Source organism: Camarhynchus parvulus, chromosome 12 (assembly GCF_901933205.1).
Source record: "Camarhynchus parvulus chromosome 12, STF_HiC, whole genome shotgun sequence".
Taxonomy (NCBI): domain Eukaryota; kingdom Metazoa; phylum Chordata; class Aves; order Passeriformes; family Thraupidae; genus Camarhynchus; species Camarhynchus parvulus.
Window position 1 is genome coordinate 19,862,075 of NC_044582.1, and position 22,165 is coordinate 19,884,239.

General features: G+C 46.6%; 2 protein-coding genes across 4 annotated transcripts in view; both read left to right on the plus strand.

Annotated features, from left to right (window-relative positions):
* Nucleotides 1-14,204, plus strand: part of IFT122 (intraflagellar transport 122) — a 30,206-nt gene extending 16,002 nt beyond the window's left edge. For 2 of the 3 annotated variants that reach the window (XM_030956834.1, XM_030956836.1), the window contains 13 exons: nt 67-228; nt 2,951-3,117; nt 3,967-4,138; nt 4,700-4,802; nt 6,326-6,466; nt 7,442-7,539; nt 8,420-8,520; nt 9,662-9,827; nt 10,799-10,910; nt 11,312-11,440; nt 12,262-12,341; nt 12,968-13,132; nt 13,785-14,204. In XM_030956834.1, the coding sequence (XP_030812694.1) occupies nt 67-228; nt 2,951-3,117; nt 3,967-4,138; nt 4,700-4,802; nt 6,326-6,466; nt 7,442-7,539; nt 8,420-8,520; nt 9,662-9,827; nt 10,799-10,910; nt 11,312-11,440; nt 12,262-12,341; nt 12,968-13,132; nt 13,785-13,874 (1,686 nt within the window). In that variant the 3' untranslated portion in view covers nt 13,875-14,204. The remainder of the gene's footprint in view (nt 1-66; nt 229-2,950; nt 3,118-3,966; nt 4,139-4,699; nt 4,803-6,325; nt 6,467-7,441; nt 7,540-8,419; nt 8,521-9,661; nt 9,828-10,798; nt 10,911-11,311; nt 11,441-12,261; nt 12,342-12,967; nt 13,133-13,784) is intronic. The other variant, XM_030956835.1, reaches the window with a different exon arrangement.
* A 3,512-nt stretch (nt 14,205-17,716) lies between these two features.
* Nucleotides 17,717-20,773, plus strand: RHO (rhodopsin). Its single transcript, XM_030956530.1, has 5 exons — nt 17,717-18,199; nt 19,122-19,290; nt 19,404-19,569; nt 19,812-20,051; nt 20,451-20,773. Exons 1-5 carry the CDS (start codon nt 17,839-17,841, stop codon nt 20,568-20,570), a joined length of 1,056 nt encoding a protein of 351 aa, XP_030812390.1. The 5' UTR covers nt 17,717-17,838; the 3' UTR covers nt 20,571-20,773.
* Nucleotides 20,774-22,165: the final 1,392 nt, after the last annotated feature.

The window sequence follows — 22,165 nt, forward strand, 5'->3', positions numbered from 1 at the left end:
TCTCGCCTAGGTGCTGATCATCTAGAATATTTTCTACATCTCTCTTAGGTTTTTCTGTTTTTCCAGGATCGGAAAAAGCACGGAGAGAACAACCAGGAGCTGTTCCTGGCAGATGTTTATGCCTACCAGGGAAAATTCCACGAGGCAGCAAAGCTGTACAAGAGGAGCGGCCACGAAAACCTGGCCCTGGAGATGTACTCGGACCTCCGCATGTTCGAGCATGCAAAGGTAGGACCTGGCACCTGGGCTTCAAATGCAGAAATTCTGATGTACCTCTCACTGTTTCCAATGTGTGACCTACAAAAGAACTGTGGGCTTTGAATTCCAATTCCATTTTCTCAGGTATTTGTTTGGAGGTCTTTTGGTTTATAAGGGGCAAAGTGTCTCTGGCCTGGGTGTAATGGTGGCATTTTCCTTCAGAGACTGCTACCAAGGCAGCAGGTTGTGTTTTGTAGAGTCTCAAATATGGCTGTGGAAATTCAGGGCTTTTCAGTGAATTCTTTTAGTGGACCTTGTGATTACATAGTATTATCCATAGTAATTTTCTTTCTTTCAAAATGAAAAAGTTTGGTTTTATGACTCCTTTTCCATTATCTCATTTGAGAGTCTCTTTTTGTCTGTTTGTCCTCCAAAGATGACAAGGTAGTACCCACGTTATAATAAAAATATATGGGTAGGAGTAAGTCAGATCTATATCGATGCATTTTAAAACTGCGTAATATGCTAACCTAGAATATTTTTGTTTACTACAGAATTTCTTCCAAAGATTCAGTGTCTTGGCTTTTTTTAAAACTCTGTTCCATGTAGGAATAAATTGAATATAATTCTGAAAAGTGATGTTTTTATATGGTGATAAGGAGCATTACTTGGCTTTTAAGTCTTCTGTGGTGTTTTCTTATCAAAATCCCCGAGAATGCATGCACTATTTAGTCTCATTCATCACTCATCAGAGCCCTATTCTGCCCAATCCAGGACAAGGAATTCACCATGACATGCACAGAAACTCTTTAGCAGAGATTCCCCAAGCCATGCTGCAGAGATCTTTTTCTTCCGAGAGCTCAACAGAAACATTTGGGGGCTTTGCTGATGTAAGCCTGACTTCCGCTATTTTTGGCTGATGAGTCTTTGTTAGCTTCAGTGTTTTGGCTCCTCTTGAACATAAATGTAATTCATACAGGAAAATGTTCCCATAAGTCTTTGTAAGAATCTTTTAATTCTTGGCTGCAGTCATGTCTAAATTTAACCAGTAGAGAGCAAGAGGTCTCATGTCTCCTATACTTCAGAGTGATTCCATGCTGAGAAATTTAAGGTGCTTTGTAAGGCAGCTTCTTGTGCAGGGAGTGCACAGGACATGGAAGAGCATGTAAACTCCCCTTGTTTTCAAGTTATTTATCCAAGGAAAAATACATGGGGGAGGGGTGTGTTTTTGTGGTGCTGTTTTCACTGATGCTGCCAGAATTATTCAAAGGGACCCACAGAACCTGGTTTCTTGTGCATGACTTTGATGAGGTCTGGATGGAGGGTCCAGACTGGAGGCAGAGGTTGGGAGTCCTTTGATATCTGGTCACAGGCTCTTTATTACAGCACCAGATCACTAATTACTGGCAACTCACAAAAAACCTTTTATACTGTGGGAAGCTGAGCTTAACTTTTGATTTGGGGCTTATTTTGGTGACCTAAGCTGGAAAACAGATTGTTTGACTTCACTCTGGAGTGCAGTTTTGCGTATTCAGAGGCCATTGGGATACCTGTGTAGCTGCTCCTGGAGCAGGGCTGTGCTGCAGGAGGCAGGCCTGGGGCTCAATTGGAGCTGGCATAGATGGGGTGCACTTCTGGCTGTAGCAGGGAGCTGCTGAATTGCAGTGGTGAAGCAGACCTGGTGTACAGGTTTTTGCCCATTTGTTGCTTTGGTTCTGTTTTTTTAAACTTCAGTCAGAATTTGCCAGAAACATAGAGGATATACAGTTTTCCACTCTTTTCCCACCTGTCATTTCTCCTCTGTTCTGATTTTCTTTTGATAGAAGCTGTTTAATGGGCAGTAGCCTGTTCTGTTAACAGTCAAAATTGCCCTTAATCGATCTTCTGGTGTTGAAGGGGGGTTTTATATTTTTTTCCTGGCACATGATGTCAACAGATGTGAACCATATGGTGCCAGAGCTTTAGTACTGGCAGAAGAAGCTGAACTAACTATTAGAAATATTTCCAAAATGGTTGTCAACGCAGGGTCCAGGCTTGGTGTTTGCATTCCTTCCACAAGTCCAAGCAGTGCTTCAGAGCACTCTCACTTTTGAGCAGCTGTGGTTCTGGTATTATAAAAGAACTTAATGGATATATTTTTTAAAATACCTTGTTTCCTGCAAAGACACTTGATAATTATTTCAGCCTTCAGTTGATTTGTGGTGGGACATCCTGATGCCAGTGTGTGATTAAGTGGATGTGCTGCTGTTGGCTGAGCGTGGGCTGGGACTGAGTTGTCATTGAGAAGGAATCCATACCTGCTTGGCTTGCAAGAGAAAATCTAAAACTTGGAATTATCCATTAGAGTTTTTAGATTAGTACCATTTTGTTTTGGAAAGGCTTGTTCCTGACAAGCTTGCAGAAATTGTAGCTCGTATCCACTGAACCAGGCCTAGCAGAGAGCAGGAGGGGACATTAGGGTTGCCTCTGAGCACCTGCACTGTCCTTCTCTGGGCCTGGCCACACTCTCCTGCTTTCTTTTTAATTTAAAACTGTATAAATGTGAGACTTGCCATTGTTTTCTCCCAGACATGGGGCCTTGATGATGAGCTGCTGAAGGCTGGCTCAGTGCATGTTGCTCTCCATGGAGTATTTCTGTCCTTGGGAGGCATCATGGTTTTCATTACAAAAGCCTTTATCTATTTTAGAGTTTAGACTGTAATGATGTTTGTGACCAGAAGATAATGCAGACTTCTGTATTGCACTGTTGCAGGAATTTCTGGGATCTGGAGATCCCAAAGACACAAAGATGCTGATAAAAAAACAGGCAGACTGGGCCAAGGATATCAATGAACCAAAGGCAGCAGTGGAGATGTACCTCTCTGCTGGAGAGCACATGAAGGCCATCGAAATCAGCGGGAACCATGGCTGGGTGGATATGTAGGTTTTTTGTCTCCTCAGAGATAACATATAATAAAAGCTTGAATGAGATATTATGATTTCCCTGTAATTTTAAAATAAGACCAAATGTATTTGGTATCTGCCTTTTTATCAGGTTGAGTATCTGAAACACACCTATGATTAAAAATGTTTTAAAAGTTACATGTGTTTAGAGGGTAGGGCCATAAATATGTTGCAAAAACTAATGCATTACAGCAAAGAAGAGTATGCATAGGTTTATCTACAATATGAGATTAAAAAATAGTCTGAATGCCTTCAGAGTGATCATCACAGTAACTGTACCAGGTAGCCCAGTGCTGCTGTTCTCAGCTGTTAAGAATAATCATCTAGGGGGCAGAGAAGTCACCTGGAGCACAGAGTCTTTAGAAATTCTGTGGCCACTCCTGTCTCTGGTCGTTTCTCATCAATGTACGTGGCACTTTGGGTCATTTCCTGAGCTGCCTTGAGATCGTTGCCAGGCCCTTCAGGCCAGCCTTGCCTCTGTTTTGCTGTGTGGCACAGGGGATGCTGTTTATTCAGGAACCTATTGCTCAGGTCAGGGTTGGGAAGTGTGTCCTGTGCCGCTGAGTCATGCAGGACATGTTCCCTCCTTCCATCTGCAGAGTCTGAGATACGGAGCTGAATGTGTGAGCAAAGAGGGAAGGAAGGGCTTTGGGTTTGCAAAAGGAAAAAGCTATTTGGAATGTTTACTGAAACTGTTTAAACAGTGTTGCATGGTAGTACTATTAGGATATTTATTAAATGTTAACTGATTAAAGGTGAAGTTATGACAATAATTAAAAGGCAAAGCACCAAGGCAAACATCTGGCTTCTTTCTTCTGAGCCTAGGTTAATCGAAATTGCTCGAAAACTGGATAAAGCTGAGCGTGAGCCTTTGGCCAAATGTGCCTTCTATTTTAAGCAACTTGATAACCCTGGCTACGCTGCAGAAACCTACATGAAGGTTGGTGACCTGAAAGCGTTGGTCCAGCTCCACGTGGAGACTCATCGCTGGGAAGAAGTGAGTGTGCCCTTGATTTGTGTTTTGAAAACTACTGCTTCTTATTGTCACTGGTTGCAACTAAAAAGGGAGGCAAATGTCTGGCTCCCCCAGCATTGTAATGAGGGAGGAAGGCTTCTGTAGAAGGATTCAGAGTATTTCAGTTAATTGTGTATGCCAGCATGTGTTTGGTGGTGGTGTGGTCTTCTAAAACTGAATCTAACCTGCATTTATAGTGTTACTTCAATTTCTTTAGAAAAATGCATTCAGTAAAAATACAAATACTTTTTGTCTCTTGTTGGGAAATCTACTAAATTTCCCAGATAATCACTTTCAAGTCTTTCTGTTTCAATAGTCAATCTGTTATTATGCTAAGCTTCTTTTCTTTTGTTGTTGATTGCTTTTTATTTTAAAACACATAAGTTTCATACTGGAGAAAATATAGATTACACTCTCTATTCTGTGTATATGTTTCATTGTGAATTTTCTTAGAGCTGAAGGATTGATCCCATGGAATATTTTAAAACCTTTAACCGTTTAAACCGTGCAATATTCTAAGAATGAGCTTTTTATTTATGTCAGGCATTTGCTCTGAGTGAAAAGCATCCTGAATTCAAAGATGAAGTCTATGTCCCTTATGCTCAGTGGCTGGCAGAGAGTGATCGATTTGAGGAAGCCCAGAAAGGTGAGAATGTCACTGACAGATCACTGCTCGCTCCATATTTACTCCACAGTAGACTCTGCCCAGGCGAATTTCGTAGCAGTGGTATTCAAAACCAAATATAACCCATCTTTTCATACTGGTTTTAAAGTAACTGGAAATCTCCTTATTTTATAGGAAAATGTGATGGATCTATCAGAAATTATGGCATCTAAATATAAGCCCAGATTTTCTATCTTGTTGTATATCTGAGTGTGGCACAGAAGAGGTATTTGGCATATAATCCTAACTGTTGTAAGATTTTTATTCCACAAAAAAATCAAAATATGGCAGGTCTATTATAAACCTGAGTGAAAAACGTAATTTTTCCTTCTATTTAGACAATATTGGATTTGCGCAAGTCAAGTTTTCCCGTTCCTTAAGATTTTTGTGGGGTTTGTTTGGCTTATAAGATTACATTTGAACAGAGCTGTTAACTTTCCATCCTGTGGAAAGCCTTCAAAGTTCAGTCCACAAACTGCTGGAGAGACAAGGAGCTGTTGAAGTGAGAGCTCTGTGTGCAGTGCCTTGGCTCAGGTGCAGTTCCACGTGACAGGTGGCCCTGCTGTTCCCTGAGCCAGCTCAGATCCAAGCCTGGCACTGCTTGGCTTAGAAAGGCCAGGTAGGGACCGGGCTGGGCCTGATCTGCCTCTGCACAGGATGAGTTGGTGTGTCTTGGCTCCGAGCCTTTGAGCAGCTGGTTGAGGGCAGGGTGGTAGTTTGCACTCTCTGAATGCAGGTCAGAGGCCCCATGTGCTCCACAAAGCTCTGTGCTGCTGGGGCTCAGCAAGTATAGGTGCCCAGAGCTGGAGGAGCTGAAGGTCCTCGTGGGACTGTTCTGGTCTCAGAACAGAATGTGAGGTCTGGTTCAAGCTGAGCTGGCTTCACTCAGGGGGCAGCAGTGCTGTGGGGCTCGGTTTTTTGGGCTTGGTTCCCCATCAGCCCTGTTCCTTTATATGGAGACCGCATTGGCCAAATGCAGTTTACCAAGTGAGAATTCAGGTGTTACTTGGTGCATCAGAAAAGGAGATGCTGATAGTAAATGACGGGAGGGTGTACTAGCTGTACTCTTTTAAAGTATTCACCACAATACTTTAAAAAAGTATTCATACACACCAGAACACTGGCTTCAAACAATTTATTGTAGTTTTGAGTGAAGTTGGGATTTGCAGTGTTTGGAGATCACTGTTGTTTGTACAGAGATCTAATCATCACAGCATCTTCTCTCTTTTCTATTTAAAAAAAACCCAGTAACCTATATTATACATACTCCTTGAGCTCAAGAGTTGCTGAGACAGTGCAAAAGCTTCAAAATACCTGCAGGTTCTTCTCATGTTCCATTAGTGTCACTGCATTCAAGGAGGAAAATACCAGTGTATAATCCCTTTTATCCTGCCCTGTTCAGAGTGTTTGATATGGGCTGAATAGAGTGCTCTCAGTTCAAAACCATTAGTTTCTGTTAATTGATCTAATCACACAGTGAGCCTCTCTTTGTTTTGGCTGGGCAGCGTTTCACAAGGCTGGCAGGCAGGGGGAGGCCGTGCGGGTGCTGGAGCAGCTCACACACAACGCCGTGCTCGAGAGCCGCTTCAACGACGCAGCCTATTATTATTGGATGCTTTCCATGCAGTGCTTAGACATTGCCCAAGGTGAGTCACCGAAAGGAAGTGTGTGTTTGTTACCTTGTTGTGCACGGAGACAGAGAGCTCTGCATTGTGATAGCATTGCTGCAGCTGCTTCTCCGCTGGGTGGTTTGATTTGGGTTTTTTAATGCTGTGCACATCTTGGGCTTGTGCTATTTTTGTAGTCCCCTGTTTTTCCCATGTGCTAATTTAAAACAAATAAACAAACCAGCGACATCAGCAGGCATAAGGCTCCTTCTGAAGTCTGGCTGGGATGAAAATCCTGCCTCCTGGGACCATGTATCCTCCTTCACCCTCCCACCACACCCATTGCCTGGAGGGTTAAAGTGCTAGTAAATAAACGATGTTGGAGAGTAAGTTACCTCAAGTGTTTGGACATAGGTTAGGGAGGTTGCAAATTATTTCTGCCAACAGGTAAAACTGATTGTTTGCTAGCTGACATCTTGTCTCCAAACTGCATGTCACTGGGAGAGAGGTGTTAATAGTTAATAGGTGTAGTTTAGTGACGATGCAGAAGGTTGGGAATACTGCCTTTTGTCTGGTGCCTTTGGTTTTAGTTCAGCTGATCTGTCCCCCCTCAGATGTTTGAGATGTATGTTTTTTCTAAACGGCTTAGTAGTGTATTTGGTATTTGTGAGAGTTTTCAAAACTAATTGTATTTGTGAGCTCTGGCATTCTGGAAGAGGTTTCTAGGGATGCACACCTGCTGCTTTCTGTCTGTAGCTCATCTGTAGCCTCTGGCTGTGTTAAACCATTGCCTCAACTGTTCTGTGTTTTGCCGTGCTTGTTTCAGGCCAGAAGTTTGCTCAGAAGAATAGCAACTCTGTAAGCATATGATCTGCATGGGTAGATGGGGCATACTTGACCTGGTACATATCTCCTCTGGCAGTGCTGGTGCTAAAGTCATAACAGGTTGTTTTCTCCCAGCTGAGTTCATAGACTGCTCTTTGAGACTGACACCAATGCCTTTGCCTCCCACAGAGAATGAAGGACAGCAGACTGAAATGTTGCAGAAGTTTCATCACTTCCAGCATTTGGCAGAAGTTTACCATGTCTATCACTTTATCCAAAGATACACTGTAAGATACTCACTTTAGAATTGTGTATTTATGCTTCCTGAGCTTTTTGCCTTAGGGAATCCAAAAATAACTAGGACTTTTCAGGCAATTAAATATTGAATGTACATCAGTGATACTGTATAGTAACTTTATTTATTTATTTTATTTAATTTTATTTTATTATACAGTCTTCAGCTGTCCTGTACAAGAGCTTGCTCAGCTCTTTACAGCTGCATGTTGGGCAGGGCTGTGCCGATGCCTGACCTCCCTCCTGCCCATGGCACTTTCTGCTGGTTGCCTTGGTTTGGTTGCATGGTACCTGAGCCTCTGCTCCTGCACAGGCCAGGGTCAGTTTTTCCCTTAGTCACTGGAAAACAGGGTTGAACAGAAGGCACATTAGCCCAGGGATTCCCACAGGGTGCTGCATGTGTCACTGATGTGCAGTCACGAGTGAGGAGCTCCTACTAATTCCAGGAATTAGAGCCATGCTGCCATCGCCCTTGGTGCAAATACCTGTTGTAGAACATTTGAGAACCCTTGCTCTGTGCCCTTGCCCAAAAGAAGACTCTGTGCTGTGGAGTCTTTGCTGTCAGGCTACTTTAGATCTCACAGTGCTGGAGACTCTGCACTGTGGCTGTGCAGACTGCCCTCATTTTTAAATAACCTGTTAAAGGTTCTGTCTTAGCTACACTGATCTCTCTGTCTCTCTTTTCTCTGTGTATTAGGCATGAGCTTTGGTGATAAAGATATGCAAAATCCATTTGTTATGTTCTGTCAACACCTCTTTTCTCAACGGATGAAAGAAACACCGTACTAGAGATGCCTTGTGCTGTGTTGCTTACTGATGTAAGTTGTTGGTTTTCCAGCTTAGAAACGTGTGTCTATGTTTTTCATACCACAGGAGGAGCCTTTCAGCTTCCACTTGCCTGAAACCCTCTTCAATATTTCCAGGTTTCTGCTTCACAGCTTAACAAAGGAGACTCCTTTGGGGATCTCAAAAGTGTATCCTTCCAATGTAGTACAAAATCTAGAAGTTATCATGTGATACATGAAAGGGATAACTGCTGTTGGTCCAAGACAGGCAGGCACTTCCTGCAGGGAGTCTTTGGTGTCACCTGTTGGTTATCATTAATGGGAACTGACTTCTGTCCCTCAGGAATAATCAGCATCTTCAAACTGTTGTGTGCTGAGCTGCACTGGTTTGTTATTTGATATAGTTTTGGAGAGCTGTGCAAATCAACTAATATCAAACTCTGTTAGGCCACCTTGAACACCTGCCCCGTCTGGTGTGTCACCTGTGTCAGAGGAGCAAGTTCTAGGACATCAGTCGCTGCAAAAAGGTGTTGGCTCTGAATCTTGACAGCGTTGTTACAAGGAGACTGAACTGAGGCAGAAGCAGGGAAACCGAGGAGCTTTTGCTTCCTGTGAGGCTGGTGTGGCCACGTGGTCTGTCAGGCCAGCATCTGCATGGCCTTGTTAGTGCTAGTGAACCTCTGGGAGTGCTTCCTAAAGGGGCTGTGTGAGCCCAGTGAAATGCACCTTTCTGTAAGAGATAGCCACAAGGTCACTGGGTGCCATAGGGAGGTCTTGTCTTGTTTCACTTCATTTCTGGCTTTGGATAGGATATTAGCTTTCCTTTTCATTACTTGCTTGCTTAGAAATGTAGAATCTTTCATGAAGTTTTTGATAACAGGCCTTGTGGTCAGTAGGTGTAACAGGTTCACTCTGGTGGGAGGGAAGGACAACACTTGGTTGCTAACATGGGGCACACTCTTTCAAACCACATCAGGTGTATTTACTCAGTGTCAGTGGCTTACTTACACTGTAAAAAATGTTAGGATTTTAGTTTTTTGTGGCTGGGGGAAAATGCATGGACCCCAAAATTACTAAAATATTGTAAATGAAGCCATAGCAGTGTTTATGTAGCATCAGTTCCTTACCTTGCTAATAATTGCCCACAGATATTTTGATAGTCCTTTCACACATGTTTGTAAATGAAGTTCTGTAAATAGATTCCTCTGGTTAAAGCCCGTTTGAAGTCCCGGTGTTGGATATGCTTCACTGCACAACTTCTGTGATTAGACAGAGTATTGCGTTTTTTCAAAAATGCTGTATGTATTTTTATTCCTTAATTAAATTATAGCAATACATTATTGGCCCTGGCAAAGCAGAGTAAAGCTCTTGGTGCATATAAATTGGCTCGTCATGCCTATGACAAGCTGCAGGGACTGCAGATCCCAGACAGGTTCCAGAAATCTGTTGAGCTGGGCAGCCTGACAATCCGATCCAAGCCATTCCATGACAGTGAAGTAAGCTGTAATGTGTTTCATGTTAATCATTAATATGTGGCCTAATCCTAGAATATGAGTTCCTGTGTGCACAAAACAGTCTGAAATATATTATGCATGGCTCTGTGACATAATTGTATTTCTGCTGGAAACACAGTCCTTTTATTGTTATTCTTCAAGTCAGACTTCCTTCTGCTCCTGAGAGCAAATTAAAATCAGCCTTCTCTTTGTGGGCAGCTTCCATCCTCCTTCTCCTCTCTTGCAGTCACCTTCCTCACTGCCTATTAATTCTTCCAAGCCCTTTTCTCCCCAGTTCACATGCTATTGTTCCACAGTCTTTGTCTCTCTCTCCAGCTGGAGGTCACTTTCATTTGTCCCACTCCTAACACTCTTCCCCTCCTCCCTCCATCCCTTCAGTGACCTTCCTTCCATAAATCTTATTTTAACACCTTTTCTTCTTTCACTGAAGTCTGGCTTTCTGCAGTGTTCCATAAAGCCATGTCTCAGGGAGTACTCACTAAAAATAAATTGCATTGTACCAGTGAACATACACCTGGCCTCCTGAAATAAGAGAAACACACCCTTTAAGAACTGCCTAAAATAACTCTGCTCTTGAAAAGATATGAATTAATTGGAGAATCTAAATTTGACCAAATCTTAGAGCAAAAAACTTTGCTTCAGTAAACTTCTCTTCAGCTTCTTTTGTCCCCGTGTATTTGATGCAGAATTGTGCTTCTGTTACTGCAAAGGCAAGGTGAAAATTTAATTTTTAAAGTGGTGAAGACAGCTATTTTTAATGGGAAGACTTGCTGTTTGTTAAAAAGGGAAAGCATTTTCAGATGTTGAAGGGTCTGATTTCACAGCAGTGCTTCTCCAGACTGGCGCTGGTGCTGTGTCGGTGTTGTCAGCCGAAGGGGCCCGTATTTAATTGAAAACAAAGAGCTGAGGATGTGCCGGTCTGTGGTTACCATGCTCTCAATCTGTCTTTCCAGGAGCTCGTGCCCCTGTGTTACAGGTGCTCCACCAACAACCCCTTGCTGAATAACCTGGGGAACGTCTGCATTAACTGCAGGCAGCCTTTCGTCTTCTCGGCCTCCTCCTACGGTGCGTTGGGACGCCGCGTTTGCTCGTGCTTTGCAAGTAGATAAATGTTAACAGAGTAGGTCAGTGCATAATTCCTCCTTTCTGCAGTGCTGTTTGGCCAAACAAATGTTCCTTTACTGTTGCTAAATTTGACTAAGTGGGGGTTGTTGGCTCTCACTGCAGAGCAGCAGCACAGCATTGTTGCATTGCCAGACACTGAAATGCATCTGGTGTTCTGGGAAGGTGAGCACAACCCTTTCAGAAGTTTTCGGGGTTTGGTTTGCTGCAATTTTATTTTATTTAACTTGTTTCATGAGAGAAGGTGGGCAGAACACCAGTGACATGAAGGAGCACAGTATCTGCTATGAGGCATTTCCTGAGTTCCTGCAGGTCGAACATTTCCTGCCTTTCCCTTCTTTTAGAGGTGCTGCATCTGGTTGAGTTCTATTTGGAAGATGGCATCACAGATGAAGAAGCTTTAGCTCTCATTGATCTTGAAGCTCCAAGAGTGAGTAAAAGAGAGAATAAATGGCAAGAGATGATGACTGACCGTATCCTTTTGATTAAAATTGGTTTCCTTTTCTTAGGGAAAAATTAAACCATTTAGAGTTTATTTTTTTCCCTTAGGTTTAAACCTTTCTGTCATATGACTGATGTAAGTACATTGCATCTTGTTTCTTTGTTGTGTTAGTATAACAACCAAAACACAGTTTAACTAAACCTAATATTGTCAAGACGCTTTTCCATCAGGACAGTTTATTTATTATCCTGGCAATGTTTGTTTTTAACAGTGGAATGCCATGCTTTACCTATTCTGTGTGAACTGCTTTCTGACAAGGATGAAGGGAATCTGGAGTGTGTTGCTTCCAATAACGGCTTCTTTTAGAGGCTGCCTTCTCCTAGCCAAGGGAAGTAGCACTTCACAACTGTTCCTGTTGAGATCTGGTTTGGAATGCTTTGGCATCCAGAGCTCCCAGTTGCTGTCGGGGTTATAGAATATGAGATTGATGTAGAGTAATGCACAAGAACACACAAACTCTGACTAAAGCTGCCCAAAAATGTAACTTCAATAGATTGCTTCCTTTGCTCTGTCATCTGTGGAAGGGTAAGAGCTGATGTCATGCCTGGCTGTGGTCAGTCTGTTCAGGCTGTTCTACAGCAGCTGCAGTGATAAACTTCCTCAGTCACTGGAAACCCCAGCAGGGCCTTCTTGGTACTTTTTGTAATGGTCTGGGCACTGTCACAATTTGAGATACTCTGAAGCAGCAAGGGTCCTGCTGGGGTGCTCTCATACTGATTCTGTCAGTGCTGGCTATGGTAAGCAGAGCCAGTTTTACAGGAATTCTTGTCCTTCCTTAAGACATGCATACAGATGTTCAGAGTTTGAAGCTTGATGACAGTACAGATATTATTGAGGATGATGATCCCTTTACAGCAAAACTGAGCTTTGAGGTAAGAACTGTACCTGTGTCAGCCTACAGAAAAATTTTAATAGGCTTTTTTTTAATAGAAAATTTTACTTTACAAAGTCACTTTTCTGGTGTGTATGTGGTACAAAGAGAGCCACAGAGCAGGGGACTGGGAGGGGGATGGCGCTTGAGAGGGAAGTGGACTAACCAGTTAACTCCTCCCTTAAGAACACAAACAAAACCCCTCAAAACAAACAAACCAGCAAAATCCACACAAACCCCCCTCAAATAAACAAACACAAACCTCACAAAACAACAATGATTTTAAACCAAACGCTCCTGGAATTTTGTTTCCTCACCATGCACGGGTGCAGCAGCAGCGCACCTATAGAGCAGGCCTTACTGCAGGGTTTCATAGAGACTGTGAGCATGGCTGTTATTTGCAAGGAGTTGTGTTAAAGAGACAAGGAAAGCTGACTGGAAACAGACGTGGCTGGATGCTGCTGTTGCTGGAGGTTTTGATAAAACTGACAGGGATTTTGGTGGGACAAGGCTTGGGCCAGGTCTGCATTAGCTTCTTCTACTGAATTTTACTTAGCTTCTTAAAACAACCTCAAAGCCCCAGAGGCAGCGTTTGGCAGGCGGTGACAGCGCTCTTTGCCCTTGCAGCAGGGAGGCTCCGAGTTCGTGCCGGTGGTGGTGAGCCGCGCCGTGCTGCGCGCCATGAGCCGCCGGGACGTGCTGGTCAAGCGCTGGCCGCGGCCGCTGCGCTGGCAGTACTACCGCTCGCTGCTGCCCGACGCCTCCATCACCATGTGCCCCTCCTGCTTCCAGGTACCGAGCTGTGCAGACTAACAAAAACAGCGCTAACCATTGAAACCTCGTGCTCTGAAATGTGCTCGGCAAATTCCTGGAGGAGGTAGAGGCCGAGCAGTGCAACCCCAGCTTTGAGCTCTGTGATAGACAGGGAAACAGCTGCCTTGGAAGACTTGGCCAGAGCTGAATTTGAGAAGTTGCCCTGACAGCAAGTCAGAGCCTCTTGAGCAAACCTTGGCTGACCAACAGAAGCTGATTTGTATTTATTTCCTTTTGCTCTGTCTCTCTGACTTGCAGCCTGGTCTAGCAAGGAGACCAGTCAGTGACTGTTGCCTTGTGGTTCAGACCTGCTCCTAAAGGATCCAAAAGGGTCCAAACCCTTGCTCAGAAATAACTTTTTGAAATGCTGGAATTCAGTCATGTTTGCTTACTCAAGTGCCTAATTGTCAATCCTTTTGCAAAAGTAGTTAGCAGCTCTGGCAGAGGTCTGTGACACGCTCGCTGCTGTGTTCCAGGCTGTAGCATCTCAGGTGATTGAAACCAGGAGGCCCAATTCTCTGTGGTGGTAGTTCCAGAGTTTCTGTGCTATTGAGTAGCCATTGAGCTCAGTTTGCATTTTCTTTGAGCAGAGTACAGGCTAACTTGTTTTAAATCTGTTCCTAATTAACAGATGTTTCACACAGAAGACTATGAGCTTCTCATACTCCAGCATAATTGTTGTCCGTTCTGTCGGCGGAGAATAGATGAGTCAAACCAATGAAGAAAACCAGTCTTTTACCTCAACAACAGACTCCCCTGTTGGCTCGGCAAAACCCTTCTTGGATCTGTAGAGCTTTCCTAATAACTTAGTTATGTCATCTTGTCTCATTTTGTATGTAAGAGTGGAACCAAGTTGAAGAATTTTAACTATTTTTTTAAATTAAAATGTCTGTTTTTTGTGAATGTGGTCTGCATTTTCCAGGCAAGCAGCTGAAGCGCCACAGAATTTTACAGGAACATTTCTAGAATCAAGTTCAGCCTTCAAGAAATTGGTTTTACTCCAGATTGTGCTCCTTAAAACACACCAGTTATTGACAGATCTTCAAATAAATGGGACTATTTTTCACTATTTATTGTCTCAGAATTTGCTATAATACTCACGCTTCTGATCAGAAATTTCTTTTTCCTTTCTATTCCATTTAGGCAAGAACAGCATTTAGAGCCCTTCAAGTATAATCTAAAGAGTTCCACTACTGTTGGCACTGCGGGCATCTCCCAGCCACCCTGGGGCAGGCGGTGGCTGAATCTGTGTGGAATTCACCTGGTTGAAGTGCAGCATGTGAGGCTGTGCACACCTGAGCTCCATGCTGCTGCCATGGAGGGCTGTGTATGACAGAGCTGCTGAGCAGCGTGTCCCCAGCATAGTGTCAATCCTGAGCCCAGCAGGAGCTCTGTGGGCATGTGGCCGGAGGCAGACACACTACTCTCTGCTACAGCCTCTTGTGGAGGCATGAGACACGGGGGGCATCAGTCCCAGGCAGCACCTGAGCCCCTACAATGGCTCACTGTCCCTGCAGGACTGGGCAGGAAACAGGAGAGCAAAGGCCAAGAAACTCCTGTGTTGAGATAAAGATGGTTTAATAGCTGCAGCACAGCTCTGCCTGCAAGCAAAGCAAAACAAGAAGGAATTTATTCCCTGCTTCCTGGAGAGCAGGACTCAGCATGAGTAACTGTCACTTGGGAAGGCAAACACCACAAACACAACATCCTCCCTTCCTCCCCCTTTCCCTGAGCTTTTATTTTGGAGCACAACATCATCTGGAGTGGCACACCGCTTTGGCCAGCTGTCCCAGGTCTGTCCCTCTGTTGCCAGCCTGCCCTGGCCTGTAGCTGAGGGGGACAGGGCAGGCAGGATGCAGCTGCACTCCGGTGTGTTCCCAGTGCTGCTTTACACACCAACACACAGCACCCCACTGTGCTGCTGGGAGGGAAGTGAGCTCCGTGCAGTGACACCAGTGTACCCCCGGGCAGGGAATCTTGCGAGGAGGGACACAGGGTCATCCCAGCAGCAGGAAGGTTCACATAGGTAACCAGCTTGGCTGGAGCTGGGAGGTGGTGCCTCTTGACTTTAATCCAGTATAAGCTGTGCCCGTGTTGCCACAAGTTCTGTTGTGATGGCAGCCTGTCTGTTCCAGCCTGCCTTTACCCTGAGTGGAAAAGGACACGGGCTGAGGTGGTCGGTGCTGGCAGGGCAGCTCCCACGAGAGCAGCACTTTGCACATGAAACGGGATGTCTGTCTGCTCGAGTTCCTCTGGAAAAGGAGACCCTGCAATCACACTGCCGAGTTTCCGAGTCCCTCAGTGGTTCCTGACCAAGTTTGCTTGATTTACCACTTTAAAAACATTCTGTTCTAATTACAGCACGTCTTCTTTCTGACTCAGCTGTCACTGTTTGCAGTGAAGACTCTGCTATTGACATGGATAAACAATGCTGTTTGAGATGGGAGCCAGGGTGGAATTCAGCTCCTTCTGGAACAGAGCTGGCTGTGCAGAGCCAGTGGGAATGAAAAATTATAAAACTGAAGAGAAAGGGTTTGCTGTGACACAAAGACAAAATGGACCAATGTTTTTTTTTAACAACTCCGTGAATATAGCCTAGCTTTGAAAAGTGTTTTGGGCTTTTCTGGGCAGAAGCACTCTGCATATCTCATACGTACATGATGAAAGGCTCTTGTCCAGGCTGCCCTGTGCCATGGAGCCCACCAGCTGGCTTCATGCTGAGGAGTCCCTGGAGGTACAAGAGGTCCCAGCATGGCTCTTGGGTTGGAAATTGTGAGCAATTTGCCCCATTCCTCTATCTCTCAGTTGCCTGCCCGTCCCACTGCTGCATCCAGTGGTGACGCACGCCAGCCCTAAGCTCTGCATAGCAGCTGCTACCTCAGCAGTGGCTTATTGCATCAGCTTAAAGTGTTTTAGGAAATAAACCTTTAATCCCTGTGTGCTCAGGTACAAGTGTAAAGAGCTGCATTTGCAGTTAGAAAGTGGCACTGCTTTGGCCTTGGAAACAAGTGTGAGAAATTAATTGAGAGGGACTTAGGGTGAACAGAGTGTGTGTGAGGACCTGGTGTTTTCATGTTAAGGTGAAGGAAGACCTTTGGGACTGTCCAGAGACTGTGGCCTGCATTGGGCTGCCAGCAAGGTCTGCCCTAGTCCATGGTGCCAGCACTTCAGCTCCTTCCACCTTCCCCACTTAGAGGGCAAGTTCCCAGCTTGGTCTGTGCTCTAAGGAGAGTACAGTGCTTTGTGCTTTTTTCCATTAAACTTATTTCTGAACTAACTTACAAGGAACATTGGTGAAAACTAGGCCAGGCTGGAGGAAGATTTTTAAGGCCAAGAGGACATGAACTTCTGCCCACCTTACACCCGTGAGCTCCAGTAGCTCTGGTACATCCTCCTGTACTGGATGAGGCCCTCGCATTCACCTGCTCCTGGCTGTGAGGAATGCTCAGCTCTCAGTGCAGCCAAAACAGCAAGGGGAGGTGGGTGCTCAGCTCCCTTCCAGCCTCCATCACCTACAAAGGGGCAGAGCAAAGTCTCTCTTTGTGCTCACCTCCTATACATTTTGTCTCACTGCCTCTGAAAAATTAAGAAGATATCTCAGCTTCTGGTTGGCACAAGAAATGTTTCAAGCACAGCTGAGTGCACAGAGTGGTGAGTCAGAGACATAGAGGGCACAGAAGGCTCCAACAATAGCTTTCCCTGTGGAGTTTGATAATTATGCAAGGTTTGAGGAGAGTGAGGTTGTCTGTCAACCAGTATATGAAGCTGAGTGCTGGCTTCAGCTCTGAACATCCCATCAGTGCCCTGGTCCAGCAGCCTTCTCAGCACCATTGCAGAATGATTCCAGTCCAGGACAGATGGACTAGGTTATTCATTAGCTGTTACCAATGGCGTTGGCATGACCCAAATCAGATACAAAGGCACAGAGGGGATGGCCCAGCTGGTAACCTGCAAGTGGGCCAAGTGTTTCATGGTGGTGGTCAAACCTCCACAGCCAGATCCTGAGTAGAGATGTGGCTGGAGCTTGTGGAAGAAGGTTTGGTCACGCTGCCTTCTGCAGCCTCCCACAGGGACTGGCAGTATGTGGGGATGGCTCTCCAGTGGGGACTGGCTGGTCTCACAGACCCACATTCCCCTTGTGAGAATGGGGCTGGGACACTCCTCTGTCACTGAGGAAGTGGAATTCAGGAACCCAGCCAGGCTACCATTTGCAGCCCCCAAACCCACAGTCCTGGGGTTTGAACAACACATGTCCCTCCTATTAGTGGGGAAGGGAAAGGAAGAGCAAGGCTATGCAATGGAGCTGCTGCCTGGTTTGAGCCCCTCCAAATAAATGGTGTGGTGCAGAACTACCTCTTTATATATGTGACCATGAGCCATGGTCTCCAACAATGACAGCACTGGCCAGAAACTAGTGTCACCTTAACACCTTCCCAGGAAAGCCAATTACCCTGGGATGATTATGATTAATAATTCTCTAAACCCTAATCGTGCTGACACCAGTGCCTGGAGCTTACCCCGGGGGCACTTTATAAGAGGTGCCCTGTGGAGGAGAATGTAACTGGTTCTCCTTGGGGTGACAGTGAAGGCTGAGAGGTGGCAGGAGTTCCATTTCAGAGGCAACTTCCCCCTTGCACAAAAGAACTCCTGGAGTAAGAGCAAAAAGCGCCTCACAAACTGCAACCATGAACGGGACAGAAGGCCAAGACTTCTATGTGCCCATGTCCAACAAGACCGGGGTGGTGCGGAGCCCCTTTGAGTACCCCCAGTATTACCTGGCTGAGCCTTGGAAGTTCTCGGCGCTGGCTGCCTACATGTTCATGCTGATTCTGCTGGGCTTCCCCATCAACTTCCTCACGCTGTACGTCACCATCCAGCACAAGAAGCTCCGCACACCTCTGAACTACATCCTTCTGAACCTGGCCGTCGCCGACCTCTTCATGGTCTTCGGGGGCTTCACAACCACTATGTACACCTCCATGAACGGGTACTTTGTCTTTGGAGTAACAGGGTGCTACATCGAGGGCTTCTTTGCCACATTGGGCGGTAAGTTTTTCAAATATTCAAATGTCTTCTGTCAGGAATTTCCCTGGATTTTAGTAGTGGGAGGGAAAACAGAGATTATCTTGGCAAAACATGTACCTGTAGTGTCCTTGACCTGCTGCTGATGTGGACTGAGGCAATTTGCCCTGTTTCTGGGTAGGAGCTGAAGAAAGTGACAAGTGACACTTTTAAAACAAAACTTTATTTTGGGAGCCAGCTGTTCGGTATCCTGAGAACCACAGTGCAGCAATGAAAAGCAGCCAATACCAGATTTTGCAGTTGTCAGATTTGTGCATCTCCTTGGCTCACTTTCTGACTTGAGAGATGACAATTTTGTTCCTCCTGTTTTGCAGGGCTGAATCTGCCATTGGCTGTGGTGTGGTGCATGGTGGTACAGGCAAGCAGAGCTGCCTCTCCTCCCCATGCCAGCCTGGTATGGAACCAAACAGATGTGAAACAGAAATTGTGTGCCTAAAAATGTCCTCTTCCATTTGTCCCAGCTTTCAGCCACAGAGACTGTTTTACTGGTTTGGTCCTTGTGGCACAAGTTTCCTGGGAAGCTGTGGGTAGTGAGGGGAAGTCCTGGGATGACGGGCACTTGCTTCGTATCGGAGTGTGACCACAGGCTCGCAGGTGCAGATGCTGTCTGGGATGAATGGTGGGATCAGCCATGAATCTCAAAACACTGCAGCAAAATGGTTCCTGTGGGTCAGCAGTACAGTAAGAAGGGGTCTTCTCACACTGTCCTACCGCATCTGCCCTTGACCATTCTTCATTTATCTTTCTAAAGCCTTGTCAGAGATTAAGCTTCTGCCAGGGGTTGTCCTCAGGAACATCATTTTCAGGAGACCTCGTGTTGCCATCAGGGTGGTTTCTTTTCCTGCTCAATGTCCCTGTGTCCTTTCTGTCCCTCTCCCTGGTGCAGGTGAAATTGCTCTCTGGTCACTGGTGGTCCTGGCTATCGAAAGATATGTAGTGGTCTGCAAGCCCATGAGCAACTTCCGCTTCGGAGAGAACCATGCCATCATGGGTGTTGCCTTCTCCTGGATCATGGCCTTGGCGTGTGCAGCTCCCCCACTTTTCGGCTGGTCCAGGTGGGGAGGGCATTGGAACCAGTGTCAGGGGTGTGGGAGCCTGGCTGTGGCTCAGCTGTGGCTTCCAGACAGTCTCCTCTGCTGGGTGCTGACCTGCTGGCCTCACCTTGCAGGTACATCCCCGAGGGCATGCAGTGCTCGTGCGGGATCGACTATTACACTCTGAAGCCAGAGGTCAACAATGAATCTTTTGTCATCTACATGTTTGTGGTTCACTTCACGATCCCGCTGGCGATCATTTTCTTCTGCTATGGGAACCTGGTCTGCACGGTTAAGGAGGTGGGTACCTGCCAGATGCAGTGGCCAGTAGGGCTACCCCTGTCCCCAGTGCTGGGAAGGTACCCACACCAGGTTCAAGAATGGTGCCAGGGAGAGTCCTCCAGGGGCCAGCCTGGCAATCCATGAAGAGGCAAATAGCAAACTGCAGATGTGCAGCTTGACTGCCGTGAGCCCTGACCCTGTGTCCCCACTGGTGCAGCACCCACTGGCTCCAACATGGTTCTGTGCCCTTCTGCCTGCAGGCTGCTGCCCAGCAGCAGGAGTCTGCCACCACCCAGAAGGCAGAGAAAGAAGTGACTCGCATGGTCATCATCATGGTCATCTCCTTCCTGATCTGCTGGGTCCCCTACGCCAGCGTCGCCTTCTACATCTTCACCAACCAGGGATCAGACTTCGGGCCCATCTTCATGACCATCCCGGCATTCTTTGCCAAGAGCTCGGCCATCTACAACCCTGTGATCTACATCGTAATGAACAAACAGGTAACTGGCAGGGTGCCCCTCTGTTGTGTTTCTCTTTATAAGAGCAGGCAGAGAGTTACAGCATCTGAGGGTGCCAGTGGTCTGGGGTGGGGATTGTTTCCAGGAGATCTAGTCCTGGCACATGAGAAACTGACTGTGCAGCTCACCCTTGGTGCTGCATAAATCTCACAAGTGCAAGGCCATTCCACCTGAAGTGATGCAGGTGCTGGGTTGATGGAGGAGCCGTGATGGGAGCAGGCAGGGCTGGCAGTACATGGGGTAGGCAGCAGACAGTGGGGCAGGAGACTCCATATAGGCATAGTTCTTTCTGCACCACAGTACTGCTGGGTTTAAAGACAGCTCTGCAGCTAGAGCTGCTTGGTGTCCAGCTGGCTCACCCCGGGCTTCTCTCTCTCCCAGTTCCGTAACTGCATGATCACAACCCTCTGCTGTGGCAAGAACCCTCTGGGCGACGAGGACACATCTGCTGGCAAGACAGAGACCTCCTCCGTCTCCACCAGCCAGGTCTCTCCTGCATAGGCCCCATGGGAGCAGCCAGTCCCTGGGGTGCTGCCCTGGCAGCACAAACTTAACCCCACCGCTGCCACCACCTGCCCCTGCTTCACCATGGCAAGGCCCTGTGGGGTGGGCTCCTCTCTCTGGCTCTAGGAACCCTGGGAACAAGGCTGAAAATGTGTACACATGTTTTGTAATTAAAATGCAAAGGCTTAGCTCCTCTGGCATAAATCCATGCATTTCTGTTGACTTGCTGAGACCTCATGCCCCTTCTCTGAGTGCAGGCTGGGTCGGAGAGCTCATGCCTGGGGCCATGGCAGAGCTGTCCTTGCCCCTTCAACTCACCCTAACACCCCAGCCAGGGCACGTTCTGCATCTGCTGCTGCCAGGGCCAGAGCTGTGGCCACTTTTGGTCCTTTTGTCAGAGATGGATCCTAGCCAGTGCTGCCAGTCTCTCAGCCCCATCACACTCTGTCTGCCCAGAGCAGGTTTGGCTGCTGCTAAGTGCCCTGGCTCTGCCAGATGCTCCCAGCTCTGGCCCTGTCCCATCTGCCAGAAGTCCTGGGGGACACTGTGATTCCTCCAGGGGGGCAGGACAGATAGTGGTGCCCGGGTCCTGCCTGGCAGGCAGGTGGCACGGCGAGCCCTGCCAGCATGGCACAGCCATGTGTGGCCACAGCTCTCCAGGACAGCTCAGTGCTCAGTCCTCCAGCACTGGTGCAGCAGCACTCTGATGGTGTTTGCACCCTCAGCAGCAGCAGCTCTGCTCCATGTCCCCCAGCATCCCCTCCCCGCACTCCTACCTCTCTTTCTTAGGCATCTTTGGACCCCTCGGGCCAAGCCCCCAACAAGCCTGCCCATGGCCCTCCCCATTTTGGCTGTGGTCAGTGTGGCCTCGGCCCAGCAGGAGGTTTTGGTGGCTCTGGTGCTGCTAGGCCTGCGGGGCCAGGGCTGATCTCCCTCCCCGCCGCAGCAGGCAGGACCCAGCAGCATATGGCTCAGCCATGCCGACATATGTTCCAAGCACTACAAGATGGCATATTGCAATTGTAGCGGTGTTCTTCATTTTTATTTTTAGTTCAGTTATACAAATAAGATGTTTTTCTCAGTGTTCAGTGTTATCAACATTTGAAACTATTTTTGTACATTATTATCCTCTCTGATTTCTAATCCTATGCAGCTTTGCAAGGACTAATAGGGAACGTATAGAGCCCATGCGAGTTAAACCCTTAATAAAGAGCAATTTGCAAGTACAATTCTCTCATTATTTTTTTTTATCGATACTTCTGCATATTCAGTGAAATCTAAAGATTAGAGTTTTATGAATAATTCAGTGTTTAGGCTGATGTCTGATTCAAGCTCTTCAGATATGGGAGGTGGTTTTGGAGGGAAAAGGAGGAAGGATTCAGTGTTTATTTGCTCTCCGTGAGGCTATGCTCCACAGGAGTGTGGTGATGCCTGGCACTATGGTTCTCTTGCCCCTGGAGGACCAGCTCTGGCACAAGCCAGGCTGACCCCAAGGCCTGGCCCCAAGCCTGCAGGCTGTCCCCACACTGTGACACCTGGCTGCTGCTGGTAGTGCTAGGGGCAACAAGGGTTTGGGACCCTCCTGCCAGTTC